We start from the raw sequence: 13,697 nt of genomic DNA on the forward strand, positions 1-13,697 counted from the left end.
GGGGCTATTCCTCATTAACAAGTTTTTCCCCCAAAGTACTAGGCTGATCTAGAAAATATTTAGTTCTTATGATCATAGCCTAGCAATAGCTATCATTTACCACGTCTTTATGATGTGTCAGGTACTGTGCGAAATGCTGTGTGTAGGTCACACCATTTTTACATATGTCATATTTTTTTTTTTTTATCTCCTTTCTGTAATGAGAAAACACAAGCTTTCAGAGGAGACATCATTTGGGCAAAGTCACGCAGCTGGTCATGGGCCATGTTGAGATTTAAACACCAGCTGAACTAGGACTCTATATTGTCTCCCAAGTTCTGTTTGGAAAGGATCTTAATTGTCATGTAGTCACCACCAAGTGATCACTGGGGCCTCTTCCACCCATCGAGAAGCCAGAGAGCCCTTGGTTGAATGCCACCGGTGCTGGGGAGCTCATTCCCTCCCTAGGGAACACACCCCTTAGTAGACAGAAGAAGGAAATAGCACCCACTGAGCCCTTTCTGCCAAACAAGCTCTGTACACTTGTCATTCTACTTGTTACTCCCAGGGGCAGGCATAAGATGGACCGGCCTGGCCATCCCTGTACATGGACTTCCTATCCGTAATAAAATGGAGGCTTGGAGAAGTGACTTGACCCAGTTCTTCTAACCAGTAAATGACAGGGTCAGAATTTGAGAAGCCTTCCTTCTTCCAGTTCTCACCTGGCTTTGGCAGGTGAGTAATAACAAAGGACATAGGAGCTGACCTTCCCTGAGCGCCTCCTCTGTGCCAGCCACGGTACTTTGCACAGAAGGTCCCATCTAGATTTCAACCTGGTCCTTCGAGGCTAGTGACCATGGAGGCTGCTCGGTGGCTACGTCAGGCTGACTCCAGAGCTCACGACTTTTAAAATGATGCTCTGCTGTACAGGTCTTCCTTCACATTGAGCCAAAGCCCTCTTCCCACGCCTTGGGCTCAGATGGAACTTGTTGAGTCCCTCTTTGCCAAGGCAGCCTGGGCTCAGAGCTGAACATTTCCCACTCTGTTTTCTCGCCCCCAGCCCCATCCTCTAAACACAGTTCTGTTCATCTGCATTGTTCTGAAAGCGCTTGCTGGTTGCTTAATGCTGTTCCCATAGAGGAAACAGAACCCGAACTTCCCATGAAAGAGGAGGTCAGATGCAGTCTCCCGACAATGGGGAGGAAATAATGACTTCCAGCCATCCACACCCGGAGCTGCAGAGTCGGGCATTTTGCATTCCGTGTGGAGTGTCATCTTTTGGGGAAGATAAGCCCATGATGATATCATAATCCTCAGCAGCTCAAGGTTTAGGCAGAAACCAGGAACTCAACTGATTCAGGGTAAAGTAATGCCAAGGATAAGGCATGCAAATAACAAATGTGCAATAATTTTTTTTTTACAGCCTGAGAACCTACCTCACAGGGTTATTGGGAGATTAATTGAATTAATGTATGTAAAGTGCTTAGTCCAGTACCTAGCACAGAGTAAGCAATTCATAAATATTGTTAGTATTAATATCTGCTATGAAATGAGCCCAGCACAGTCAGAATGCCTAATTCTTCCTAGAGGAAGGATGTCAGGAAATAATAGCAGCACCCTCAACCAAGACTTCTCATATGCTAAGCTTTTATATATATATTATCTACTTTAATCCTTAACAACCTATAGTAAATCTGTTATCCCTATTTCAAAGATATGGAAGCCAAGCTCTCTCTGTATATCGGGACCTTGCCCCAGGTCATGCAGATAAGTTGTTAAGAATTGGGGTTTTAGAATCAAACAGTTTTGATCTTGAATCCCAGCTCGGATCCATGCTGTGTGACCTTCAGCGTGTCACTTAATGTCTCTGTGCCTCAGTTTCTTAGTCTGTAAAACAGGGTAATATAACAGCTTCCTAGGTGGAATGCTGTGAGAAATTCTGTTGACATTGCAATATAAAACACTTAGAACAGGGTCTAGCACGTTCAGAGACAATTATTTCATAATACACACGTGTGTTTATATGTACGTGTGTGTGCGTGAATGTATACCTGTATAAGGGCTTTGAAGGATGAACACAAGCTTCTCAGGCAGGAAAAATGGGAGAATTAGGCATCCTGGGTTAAGAATTACCAAAGGCACCCGTTGTGCAACACACACACACACACACACACACACACACACACACACACGCGCGCGCGCGCGCGCGCGCGCACACACACACACACCAGCAAGGCACAAGGAACCACTCTGGGGTTAGTAGCAGGATGAAGCAAAGGTCAAAGGGAGGAGTCGTGTAGTATGGTGGAGGAAAAGAATCGGGATCCTTAGATCTAAGAGGGGAAAAGTAGACCTTAGAGAACGTGGCTCTCCAGCCAGCCACCTGCTCTGAGCCGGTGTGCAGCTGCCAGGAGTCGGCGACCCCGCCCCCTCCAGCCCCAGCCAATGAGGCGGCCCCGCCTGGCGTCCCGTTGCCCGGCAACCGAGGGGCCGCACCTGACTGTTGGTGGCTGCGCCTCGTACCCTGCCTGACCGCGGCTGGGCTGAGCCCCGCGCTGGGGCCACCTGGGTTCTCGGACTGTGGCGGCAGGATGGGGATTTTGTTGATAGAGTTTTATTTTCTTCACTTTATATTCTATTTTGCTTATCGGAGGGAAAGTGATACGCTTCTAAAGATGGGAGGAAGTTCATAAAAGTTGGTAACTTTCTGAAAAGTAAAGAATTCCACCTTAGCCTGATTTCGTCGCCTCGGGACTTCCTTATCCTGTTTGTGGGACACTCGGGTGACTTGTTTTCCCATTCCTCCTCGCACAGAAACCCTTCTGGGGGGGTTCTGTGTAGCTGGAACTTGGGAGTCAGGGAGGAATTTCTGGAACTCCTCGAAAAGTAGAAGATTCTGGAAAAGCCTGAGAGATTTCCAAGATGACCAAGGTGCCAGCCATCAAAAAGATTCAGAGTTCCCCCAGCTCGGGGGCCGTGTGGACCTGTTATGACTCAGACCCTCTGACGCAGGTAGGTCTCCCCGTTCTGTCCAAACCAAACATGTCTTTTAAAACAAAGAGAAGTAGGTGTTCGCCACAGACCCAGGAGGGAGGGGAGAAGGGAGAAGAGTCTTGGTGTGATTCAATTGTCCAGACACATCCCTGTCGCTATTCAATGGTTGGTTTCTCCCAGACGATGAAAACACGAGTCAGAACAGTTCACTGGGACATCCTATTAGCCAGTAATTCCAAAATGATGGAGTAAATTGGCAGTGACACCGTAGAACATCAGAAAAAAATTAAGATGAATGGTAGGCTTGCCGTCGCAGAACTGATTCCCAGAGATCCGCTGGGCTCGGGAGATGTGCTCATCCTCTCTCAGGGTTGAGGCTGCAGGGCGTCAAACTTGGGGGTTTGGAGGCTGGGCTTACTACTTGTTCTCTGGGTGACATTGGACAAGTTGCTGAACGTCCCTGAGCCTTTCTTTGCTCCTGTCTACAAAGAGGAAATAGCTGAAGAACTAAACACAATCAGATATGGAAATTGACTAGCGTGATGCTTATGCTTGCTCCTGTGTACATGGGGTTGTCAATTTGAGTGATAAAGAAAATTTGGCAAGGGTTTCTGTTTTGAAGTGATCGTAACTGGGTAGGCCAAATTTATAAGTTTGGAACCCTCAAGCCCCTACGTAGTCATGAATCAGCCACGTTAGGGAGAGGGGCGATGCTGGTCCACTCTGGTCTATCCACAGCGGCATGCACACTGTGGCTCAGAATCGTGGCCCAGGAAGGTCGGCCCGCAGGGAGTCACATAGGGGAGCTCACCAGTGCTTTGCACGTGGCCCCAAGTGTCCTCTAGCTGTTCTTCTTGGAAGATGGACACACCATTGTGCACTCCTCTTGCTCAGCCGTCTTGGTGAGATCCATCTGCAGGAGGCAGCTTTGCGAATCTCCTTTCATCTCTAAATGCTGCACAGAAGTGTGTTTGATCCAAAACGGCCCCCTTGGGGACTGAACTTCCCAGGACAGCCATCAGGGCAAGAGAGTGAAGAGCCAGTTGGGGGTTTCAGTAGCAGCCAGGAGATCAGAGCAGGGTCAGCTGACAGGAACAGGCTGGGTTTGCCCTGGATCTGCAACTTAGCATCCCCATGGCCTTGGACAAGTGACAGAACTTCTCTGCAAAATGGGGATACTGCAGTCCCTCTGCATGAGATTGCTGTAAGCATCCAGTGACTCAATGTAGGCCATCAGCCCTTAGGACAATTCCTGACCCAATAAGTGCTGCTAAGATTTTAATTGTACGGATACCCCGTTCATTCAGCAAAGATGCATTGAACCCCTGTTATGTGCTACAAACTCTCTTCCAAGAATCTCACTGCTGAGAGGGCATATGTTTGGGGTGGGGAGTGGAAGAGGGAAGAGGCAGGTGATTATAATGCAAGGTGAATAGTGATGAGGTAGGGAAATAGCCTAGGGTCTCATGGGAGCAAAGAAAAGGATAGCTAGCTCAAGACTCGTGAGGATTATGGAGGAAGATACTGAGGTCAGAATGGCACACAGACCCTCTGTCTTAGATCAGAAGGCCCTGATTAACCTAAGATGGGTTAACTAGAAAGGGACAAATCACAAGAAACCCTGTAGACAGCGGGTGGGTTGGTCATCTGGGGCAAGTAAAGCCAATGATAATGACAGTTGTGCCCTGGAGGATGATGGTTGGTAGGGAGCGGCCGTGGCTGACCTTGGCTTAGGTGCATGAGGTACATTCTGGAAGGCTTCCAGGAGAGATCTTTCTTGCTCCAGAGTTCCGCCCCCTCTCTATTTCACCATCCATTGGGCACCACAGGGGATATGGGGAGAAGCTGCAGGGCGTGATCCAGGAGTTTCCAGGTTTGTTTGGAGCAGAGGAAAAGTACCTAAAGAGTAAAAAAAAATGCCAGGCAGCCAGGTAGGTGTCCGCAGGGAGCACTCTAGGAGAGATCTGGCATCACAGAGGAGGAAGGTGTGGCTGCCCCACCCCCGCTGCATGGCCCTAGGGTCCAGGGCATTAGCTCCTATTGGGGGGGCAAGTCGTGGGGAAACCCTGAAGCCCTCTGAGTCTAGACCTTTCTCCTCCTCCTAACTAATGGGGGGCAGCCCTTAGAGGTCTTCTTGTGGTCCTGTGTTGGTGCTGTTGGGTTTTCTCCTCCCGGGCAGAAGACACATGAATATGCAAATCCTCCACTCGAAGGTCTTCGGTGGAAGAAACCTTCCAGCCTGCCCCGTGTTGTGCTCCCTAATCTGTTTAAGGAATCCCTTTGGGCTTTGTTTCCCACAGAAGCAAAAGACAAGTCTAATGGGATTAGCCACAGACCGGGTGGAGGGAGGAGCAGGCTGCTGTGTGTGTGTGTGTGTGTGTGTGTGTGTGTGTGTGTGTGTGGGGATGACTGTGAACCCACAATTTTCATCTTGGATAAAGCTAGGAAGGGGGTGGGGGAATGAAGAACACCTCTCCCACGTTCTAGAATGGGAATGCTATTGGCCAAAATCTAAAAAGGCATGGGATCCCTGAGGCAGGCTTGGTCTCGGAAACCGTGTCATTAAAATCCAGAGAGAAGGAAGCACTCCCTAATTTGGGCAGATCCTGCTCATCATATTCTAGCTGGGTAACTCAAAGTAGGGATTCTTCAGCAAACCATGTGGATCTGAACCCCAACTCTGCCGCTTACTGGGTCGCATGACCTCTGGCGGGTCAGCTTCGATTTCCTCCTCTGCAGGGCGGTGTACCATTTTAAGATGCATCTTGGTTATGTTCTATTGAGAGGATAAGATGTGTCCGGGTTTCAGAGATGTTAAAACATGGGTGGGGAGGCATGTGCATGTTAGAAGAGGTGAATTATAGCTTAGCCACCGTGACACGGTCCGTCCTTTAATCCTGTTAACAAGCTCCATGATGAAGCTGGTGTGGTCTTGCACCCGGGGAGACAGACGCTGGCAGAGCGCCAGGGTCTAGTTCTCTGCTGAGGAGTGAGTGGGCAGGGCTGGGGAGCAGGGGACAAAGCAGACAGAACCCCAGGTATGCAGAAGACACAGACCTGTGCGTCTTTTCTCCGCTCCCCCCAAATGACGAGGGAGCGTCTGCGCCAGGAGAATCTTGCTCTGCACCCAGCTGAGCCAACCCGAACCCCAAAAGGAGAATCCACACCTTTCAGAAAGACTTTCCCCAGCAAGTGGATGCCCAGCGCAAAACGAAAACGTGCAATGATTTTCTTCCCTGTCCAGGTGGAAGGAATTGCAGCCTAAAGAGAAGAAGGCTGGTCCCTGGGGAATGAGCCAGGGGTCTTTGTCAGAAGTGAGCCCCGAGCTGAGCTGCCTGACCTCTTTGCACTCTAACCATGGAGACCTCGCCGCCTGCCCTGCACTGAATCACTCACTGATTACCCTAAGAAAATAAAACCTCCAACAGCCACTTGAGATCGAATTCTGAAGAATCCCAAACTGGCTGGACCTGTTCTGAAGATGCACCTTACACCCCAACAATAGCAGTGGCTCCTTTTCTTTCTCCGGGGGCTCATCTGGCTGCATTGTTTTGCCAGCGGCAAAACTCAAAGGTCTATTTATTTCCTTTCCCTCTGTGGCCTAATGCTTGCCCTAGCGAATCTTGCTGTGTCTAATTGCAGGCCCATGTGACAGGCGGCTTCCGTCTGTGATAAATCAGGGTGCAGGCAAGAAGCCGTTCATCACCTCCCAGCACAGGAAGAGCGACAGACACTCTGTGTGCTGGCCCAGGCCCTTCTGCAAACAGGCAGCTGCTCAGGGAGGGAGGAGAGGGCAGAAACAGATCACGGACCCTGGCGGATGCGACTTAGAAACGCTGCCTTTGAAGTCACACAAATATGTGAGATGGTGCATGTGCAATACTGAGCCCAATCCCCAATATATGGTCGGTCCCCAGTAAGTAGTGATTGTGGTCATTATTACACTTGTGCTGTACCCCCTTGGAGCACGGCCACCACCATTCTGAAGACCCAGTCAACCAGCACAGGCTGAGTCCTCACATGACAGCGAGGCCATGTCCCAACTTGAGGGCAGAAAGGAAGAAGCAGGGGCCAGGAACCTAAATTGGGTTCCCTGCAGCAGAACGAGGTACCTTGCAGGAGAGAATGCCTGACCCATTTAGAAACCCCTGTTATGGAAAAGGGGACAGCCATGTTCACTAGTGCACTCAGGAGGTTAAGGTTATCTGGGAGGCTGAGGCCGGAGAATCGCACGTTCAAGGGCAGGCTGGCTGGGCAACTCAGCAAAACTTTGTCTTAAAAAAAAGTAATAATAAAAATAGAGCACCCAAACCTCAAAAACATAAATAAATAAAAATAAATAGGTGCATACCTAATCATATAAATAAATCAATAGAAAACTGGGTGCCCCTGAGCATGGTTTGGGTCCCTCAGATTTAAGTGCCAGCACATCCCCGTTATTCAAATTTGAATTCCATAGAAAACCAAAAGACAGGAAGCGTAAACGGAAATACAACGCAGCCATTAGAAAAATTTCTAGTTGCAGATAAGAGAAAAAACTGGAGAACACTGACATTAATGTGAATTCATCTTTCTCCTATAAGAGATCTGGAGGTAGAGGGTGCCGGTGTTGTTTCAAGAGCTCACTAATGTCAGGGCTGGAGGGTCTCTTCCTTCATGGTTACAAAGTGGCTTCCCCAGCATCACGTCCACCTTCTATAGAAAAGGAGAAAATTGGAGAGTAAGAGCTGCGTCTGTGTCTTTTACGAAGCAAGTAAAGCCTTTCCTCTTGTGTCTCATTTGCCAAAACAGTGTCGCAAGCCTTTTCTAGCTGCAAGAATGACTGAGAAAGGGTGCATCTCACATAGGGTAGAAATCCGGGGCGAGGGAGAGGTGGTAGCATTGGAGATGAATATTTGATGAACAAATGATTTCACAAAAATTCAAACCCTGGGGGTCCCAAACCACACACACTGATGAAGATGAACCCCAAGAAGAAAGACATCCCTATTTCCTACCCTGTGCAACGACTGATTGGGAATGTCAGGGACATTTGTCCACAGTGGTCCCATATAAAACCCACCAGAAGGTCGGGGGGATTCATTCAGCTAATGTTTACCGAGGTCCAAGCCTTCTTGTAGGTGTGGGGGGTACAGAAGGGCATGAAGGCACACTCAGGGGTCACCATTCTGGACCCTGGAAAACACAGAGGGCTGGAGGGATCCAGGTGGACCAGCCTTTGCACAACCAGAGAGGGAGACCCGCACCTCCTCCCAAGATGCTGCCTTCAGCTGCAAAACTCAAAGTCTGCAAGAATCCATGGGGGTGCAATGGCGAGCCGCACTCCCATGAAATCTGACAGAAGCCAATTAAACCTTTCTCGGGCTGAACACACCAATGTATTTTTCTCGGAGATCGTTCTGACAGCTAAATCCAGAAATCATGATCTCCAGTAATGGGACCCTTCTATCACGAGTTGGTGGCATCTTCGCTTCTACGTTCCTGTTCTCAAACTCTGCGGAGGACATTTCTTGCAGGGCTCAATCTTGATAGAAGGTTGTTTCTGCCCACCTTGGAATTTTATGCCATTGGTAGCTTTGACTCCAACACCAGCGTGTCTGGTGATCTCTCTGCAAGCCTGGAGGTGCCTCCGGGTTTCTGGATTTTGCTAAGAGGGAAGGCCACGTGGCGGGGATGGTCTCTGGGACAGGAGCAGGGCGGTCAGAGTTCCATAGTGCACTGCAGCTCAGCGGCAGGGAGACGGAGAATCCTCCCCATTGTAGACTGGTACGTGGTCAGGGGCATCTCCTGAAGTGTGTATATTGTCCCCCTCCACGTGACAGATGTTACGAAGGCACCAACAGAACCAACTCTGGCATCTTCTCCCAAGGAACCCACAGTTGTGATGGAGAGAATATTAATAAGGAGCTATGAAATGAGGAGGGCAAACGAAATGCACCAAAAAGAAAGAGCAGCCGGGCACAGTGGCCCACGCCTGTAGTCCCAGCGGGAGGCGGAGGCAGGAGGATCGCGGGTTCAAAGGCAGCCTCTGCGATTTAGTGAGGCCCTGAGCAACTCAGTGAGACCCTGTCTCTAAATAAAACACAAAATGGGGCTGAGGATGGGGCTCGGGGGTTGAGTGCCCCTGAGTTCAATCCTTGATACGCCCCCCTTAGATAAGGCAAAGAATGGGCAGTCATCCCTCAATGTCCCTAAGGGATCGATTCCACGACCCCCTATGGACACCACGCTCTGCTGATGTTCAGGTCCCACCTCAGAGTGGCACAGGATTCACACAGAACCTATGCACTTGAGGTGCTCTCTAGATGGTCTATATTCATCAACGCGACCTCAGAGCTCTGCGCACCGTTGTTAACCATCTTATTCAGGGGCTGATGACAAGAAAGAATTCTCTACATGTTCAGAACACGCTGAGCCCGTGGACGCAGAACCCACAGATCCAGAGAGCCAACTACTTTCAGGAGCTCAGAGGTGGGAACAAGTTCAGTCTCGGCAGGAGGCGTCCAGGGAAGCCGTGGGATCTGAATCTTGAAGGCTGGCTGGATACAGACGGGGTGGGAGGAGAGGCTGAGCCAAAGCTGGAACCCACCCTGGAGGTGGGGAGGGAGATGGAGAGGGAGCTATTCCCTTTCTCCTCCAAGGAACAAGTTCTTCCCGGGTACCTGGGAGGTGACAGGTGCATGCCCCCAACAGAGCCCAGCAGGTCAATCTTGTCATTCTTTCTCTCTATATATATATAAATAGATCTAGGCACACATTCAAAGTGGCCCACGTTTCCCTCCCAGAGAGCTGGCAGAGTAGGGCCGACTTTGCGCCTTTGCTTCCCGTCAAAGGGTCCAATAATTGCAAACGTCGAATGGGACTCTTCTTTCCAGAGGTGGGGTTTCAGCAAGGCACTAGGGACCCCATGGGCAGTTCTCTGCATGGATGGGAGGTAGGCGGCCTCCCGGGATGCGGTCCCTCCTGTGTGACAACCAAAGATGTCTCAAAAATTGCCCTCGGCAGGTCAAATTACCCCTGGCTGAGAGCCACCGGTGCAGGAGCCCTGAGGTCCTGAGTACCTGTCCCCATCTAAACAGGTGACGCTCTCCTGCACCCAGTGTGGGCCTCTGCTCTCCCCTCTCTGTCGCCCCTGGGGTCCAATCAGGTACCTGGGGGAGGTGTCCTGCCTCCCTCGTGAGGTGACCACCGCCTGGTCCCCAACACCATCGTCTCTTCTCTGGATGGTCCCGTCAGCCCTCCCAGCGCCCTCTACCGTCCCTCTGACTGTCTTCCTACCTTGTCCTTCCCTGGGTAGAAGCACTCCAGTGCCCTCCCCACCAGTGTCCCCAACATGAGAATCAGTGGGACTCACAAGGTTCTGCTCAGTCTGCCCCCAGCCAGGTCCTCCAGCCCCAGCCCTCCTCAGGGGCCCAACTGGGTTTTCCATAGACATTGAGCTTCATCTTCCTCGTCCTCCTGGGACTGGTACTCCCCCCCCACCCCAGTGTTAACTGTGGCTTCCTTAGCGAAGCCTTCCCTGAACACAGCCTCCCGAGCCACCTCACGTGCTTCCTGGAGCCTTGAAATTCGCCCTCACAATCGTCTTCCTTTGCAAACTGGAAGCTCCTTAAAAGGCAAGAAACATGTCAGCTTTTTTTTAGTGTTGCACAGTAGGGGTACAGTTAAGACTTGGGTGACTGGTTCCATCTCTAGGGTTGACTCGTCTCATAGGCAGTTCATTAGCATCAAAGCTTGGGACCTGAAAAGGAGCCTATGGTCCAGGTGGGACCTAGGAAGGGACTAGGTTAGAGCTCCCTCTCCATATCTCCTCAGAAATAGCCCAATCCTGATTGGTTTTCCATGGTAAGAGGTTCCTTGAGCTCCCAATGGTGACGGAGCAGGTATCGCCCTGGGTTAGGAGGCCTGGTTCCCAGATCTCCTACTACTTGACTGTTTACCTTTGGACAACCCACTTAACCTCTCTGATCTCTTCGTCTTCATCTGCAGAAGCAGGAAAGGCTCTCTGCACATTCCTGGGCTCTCTGGTTACCCCGTGACTCTCGAGAGCAAAGTCACAGCTGCCACTTTTCTGAGCATCTGTGCTCAGCATGTAGAACAGGTGCCATCTTAACCCTTGTCTGAAGAGATGACCACGGTGAGCTTGGGAGAGGTGGTCAAACCTCCCGGGGACAAGATCAGTGGTGTCGGCATTTGAATCTAGGACCCAACCTCTACGGGGAGCCTGAGTGAAGAAGACAAGCCTTGCAGGTCATGGTGACAAGGGACAGTAAGACCAGGATTTGTCCAAATGGGGCTTCTGGGGAGCAGTTTTTGAAGAACCTGTCACAAAAAATTCTGGCAGAAAAAGGGAAGTGCCGATGTTGGCTGTAGGCAATGCAAACAAGAAACGTGAGGGTGCCCGTGACCACAGACAAGGACATTTGCATTCACTTGAGCTCTTGCTAAAATATGCTATCGAGTTTCTGGCAGAGAAATACGGCGAGGAATGGGAGAGAGAGAACAGGGGTGGGGGGAGTCCTGTGTGCGGCTCAGACTCGTCGTTCTAAGTGATGCTCATTTCCGTGAAGATTTATAAACCGCTGCTAATTAGAGCCACCTTTCTAAGAAAAAGCATATTTGGATCCCGGGTCAATATGCTGCCAAGACCAAGCAAGATAACAGAGAGGATGTGAGGCCCGGCGCAGGAGGGATGAGGTTCTGGGCGAGCGAGGCCGAGATGTTGATCATCAAAGCAGCTTAATTGGCTTGAACAATTTGGGTAAATATCAAGTTAATAGATTCACCCTGAATCTAAGCTCTGACCCACTGATTTTTTTTTCTACCCCCCCCCCCCGAAAAAAAGGTAGTCTCTCCGGGCGCTTAGAAGCTGTGAATTAAATAACTCTCCCTCTCTCTCTCCCCCGTCTCCGCCGCCTATCATGACACCTGACGATATCTGCTAGTTGCTCCTCTGCTTCTTTTAGCTTAATTATTGCAACAATTTCATCTGTTTCAAAGGAGGAAAAAAGAAGCCAAGCGAGCCCTCCCACAAGGTCCCCAAGGGAAAGCAGCCTCCCAGCTCCCGTCCAGCCCCACAGCCTCCTGGTTCCTCGAGTGTCCGTTTCTCTGTCTGCCCTGCATGGTGACGGGCATCTGTCATTGTCATTGGGTCAATAGGTCACTAAACAAGATTTGGGGACTCGAGGGTCCAGGTGATGTCTGCAACCCAACGCCGGGGGTGGCGAGGACGTCCCCATCTGTGGATGACAGGACACGCAGACGTGGTTAGGGGTCTGGGGGTTTTCGGCACAAGGCCATTTCCTGAAGGCTCGGCTTTCCCAAGGAGGAGGAGGGCTTGGTCCCCAGAGCACGGGCATCCGGCCGATGGAGGGGGGTTTGGATAAAGGCTCTGGCTTCCTGCTCCAGCAGAGGCAGGACTTGGGCCAACCAGGAGACCAGGATCCGTCTCTTGGGTGGAGGTAGCAAAACAACGTAAACCAATAGATGGCCCCCCGCCCCAGGTCCAAGAAATTCCAAAAGTGGGGACCACTTACCTAGAACCGGAGAGTCCCAGAGAACCCCCCAAGGGCCCCTTTTATTGATCTCGCTGAGAGTTTGGAAGCTGTGCATTAAATAACTCCCTGTCCCAGCTCCAATCTCCTGGGTCTCTCCCTCTGCCCCCCCACCCCCGTCCGCAGCCCCTGTCCTGCCACCTCCCCACAGTGAGGTCACCAGAACCTTGGCCGCCCCTGGAGTCTGAGCAGTCGCGTCCGAGTCCGGCTCCGCCATTTCCCAGCTGTACGAGCTCGGGAGACTCACCTCTCTCCCTCCAGGACTCAGTTTCTTCATCTGCAAAATGGGGGTAACCAAGACCCCGACTTTTAGTGGCCTTGCAACCTGGGTAAGCAGGGTATCCCGGTCGAGACGGCTGGCCCGGCGTGACCTCGGTACTTCGATGTGGTCTGAGCACTTAGATTTTTTTTTTTTTCCTGTTGGTTGATTAAAAAAGCAAAACAGATGCTGACTTGGGTCCCGGCGCACATTCGTGGCTCATTTACAACAAGGCAGATAAGGAAGTTCCTGCTGTGGAGAAGCTGTCCTGAGTCTCTCTCGCTGTCTCCTCCCACAGTAACAGCCCCCGTCCTGCACCTGCTGGTACAACTGTGTCACCACCAGCAGCCATGAGCCCACTGGATTAATGATCGTGGATTCCTTCATGCCCAGCCACCTGCAGCGGCTGGAGGATCACGGGCCAGTCAAGGCTGCTGGAAGAAACGCAGCAAATATCTGTGGACTAAACCCGTCCTGCGTCCTTGTCAAGGCCCAGGCCTGTGACCCCCTGGGATCCACCAGCTCTGAACCACACGTATCCTATGGGAACAGCATCGCTCTGGATGGTTTTCGTAAAAGTTCCCCTGGTTCTTTTCTTCTAGGTTTTCTGGATGATTCCAGAATATTCTAGAAGTCCGTTCCCTTCTGAGACATCTCCTCCCAGACAACCTGAAGGTGAAATCCCTTCGAGTATCTGTGCTCACGAGCATCGGGTCGAGTTTCCCGTGGAGACTGTGCCCCTTAATTTATTATTGGAACAAGGGGACGCCGTTTGCTTCTTTCTCATTTCATTCATATTTATATCCATTTACCCATTAAGTTAGTTCATGCGAAATTTCATGTCTAGAATCTGTTACCTGCTCAAGCCATCTTTCTTTCTAGAAACTCTAAGAACTCCTGTCAGTCTTTCA

General features: G+C 50.8%; 1 protein-coding gene across 1 annotated transcript in view; it reads left to right on the plus strand.

Moving 5' to 3' along the window:
• The first annotated feature begins 2,901 nt into the window (after window positions 1–2,901).
• Window positions 2,902–13,697, plus strand: part of Ccdc60 (coiled-coil domain containing 60) — a 137,143-nt gene continuing 126,347 nt past the window's right edge. The window contains exon 1 of the mRNA XM_026403432.2: window positions 2,902–2,991. Within this exon, the coding sequence (XP_026259217.2) occupies window positions 2,902–2,991 (90 nt within the window). The remainder of the gene's footprint in view (window positions 2,992–13,697) is intronic.

This window comes from Urocitellus parryii, chromosome 3, assembly GCF_045843805.1.
Source record: "Urocitellus parryii isolate mUroPar1 chromosome 3, mUroPar1.hap1, whole genome shotgun sequence".
In the NCBI taxonomy this organism is placed as follows: domain Eukaryota; kingdom Metazoa; phylum Chordata; class Mammalia; order Rodentia; family Sciuridae; genus Urocitellus; species Urocitellus parryii.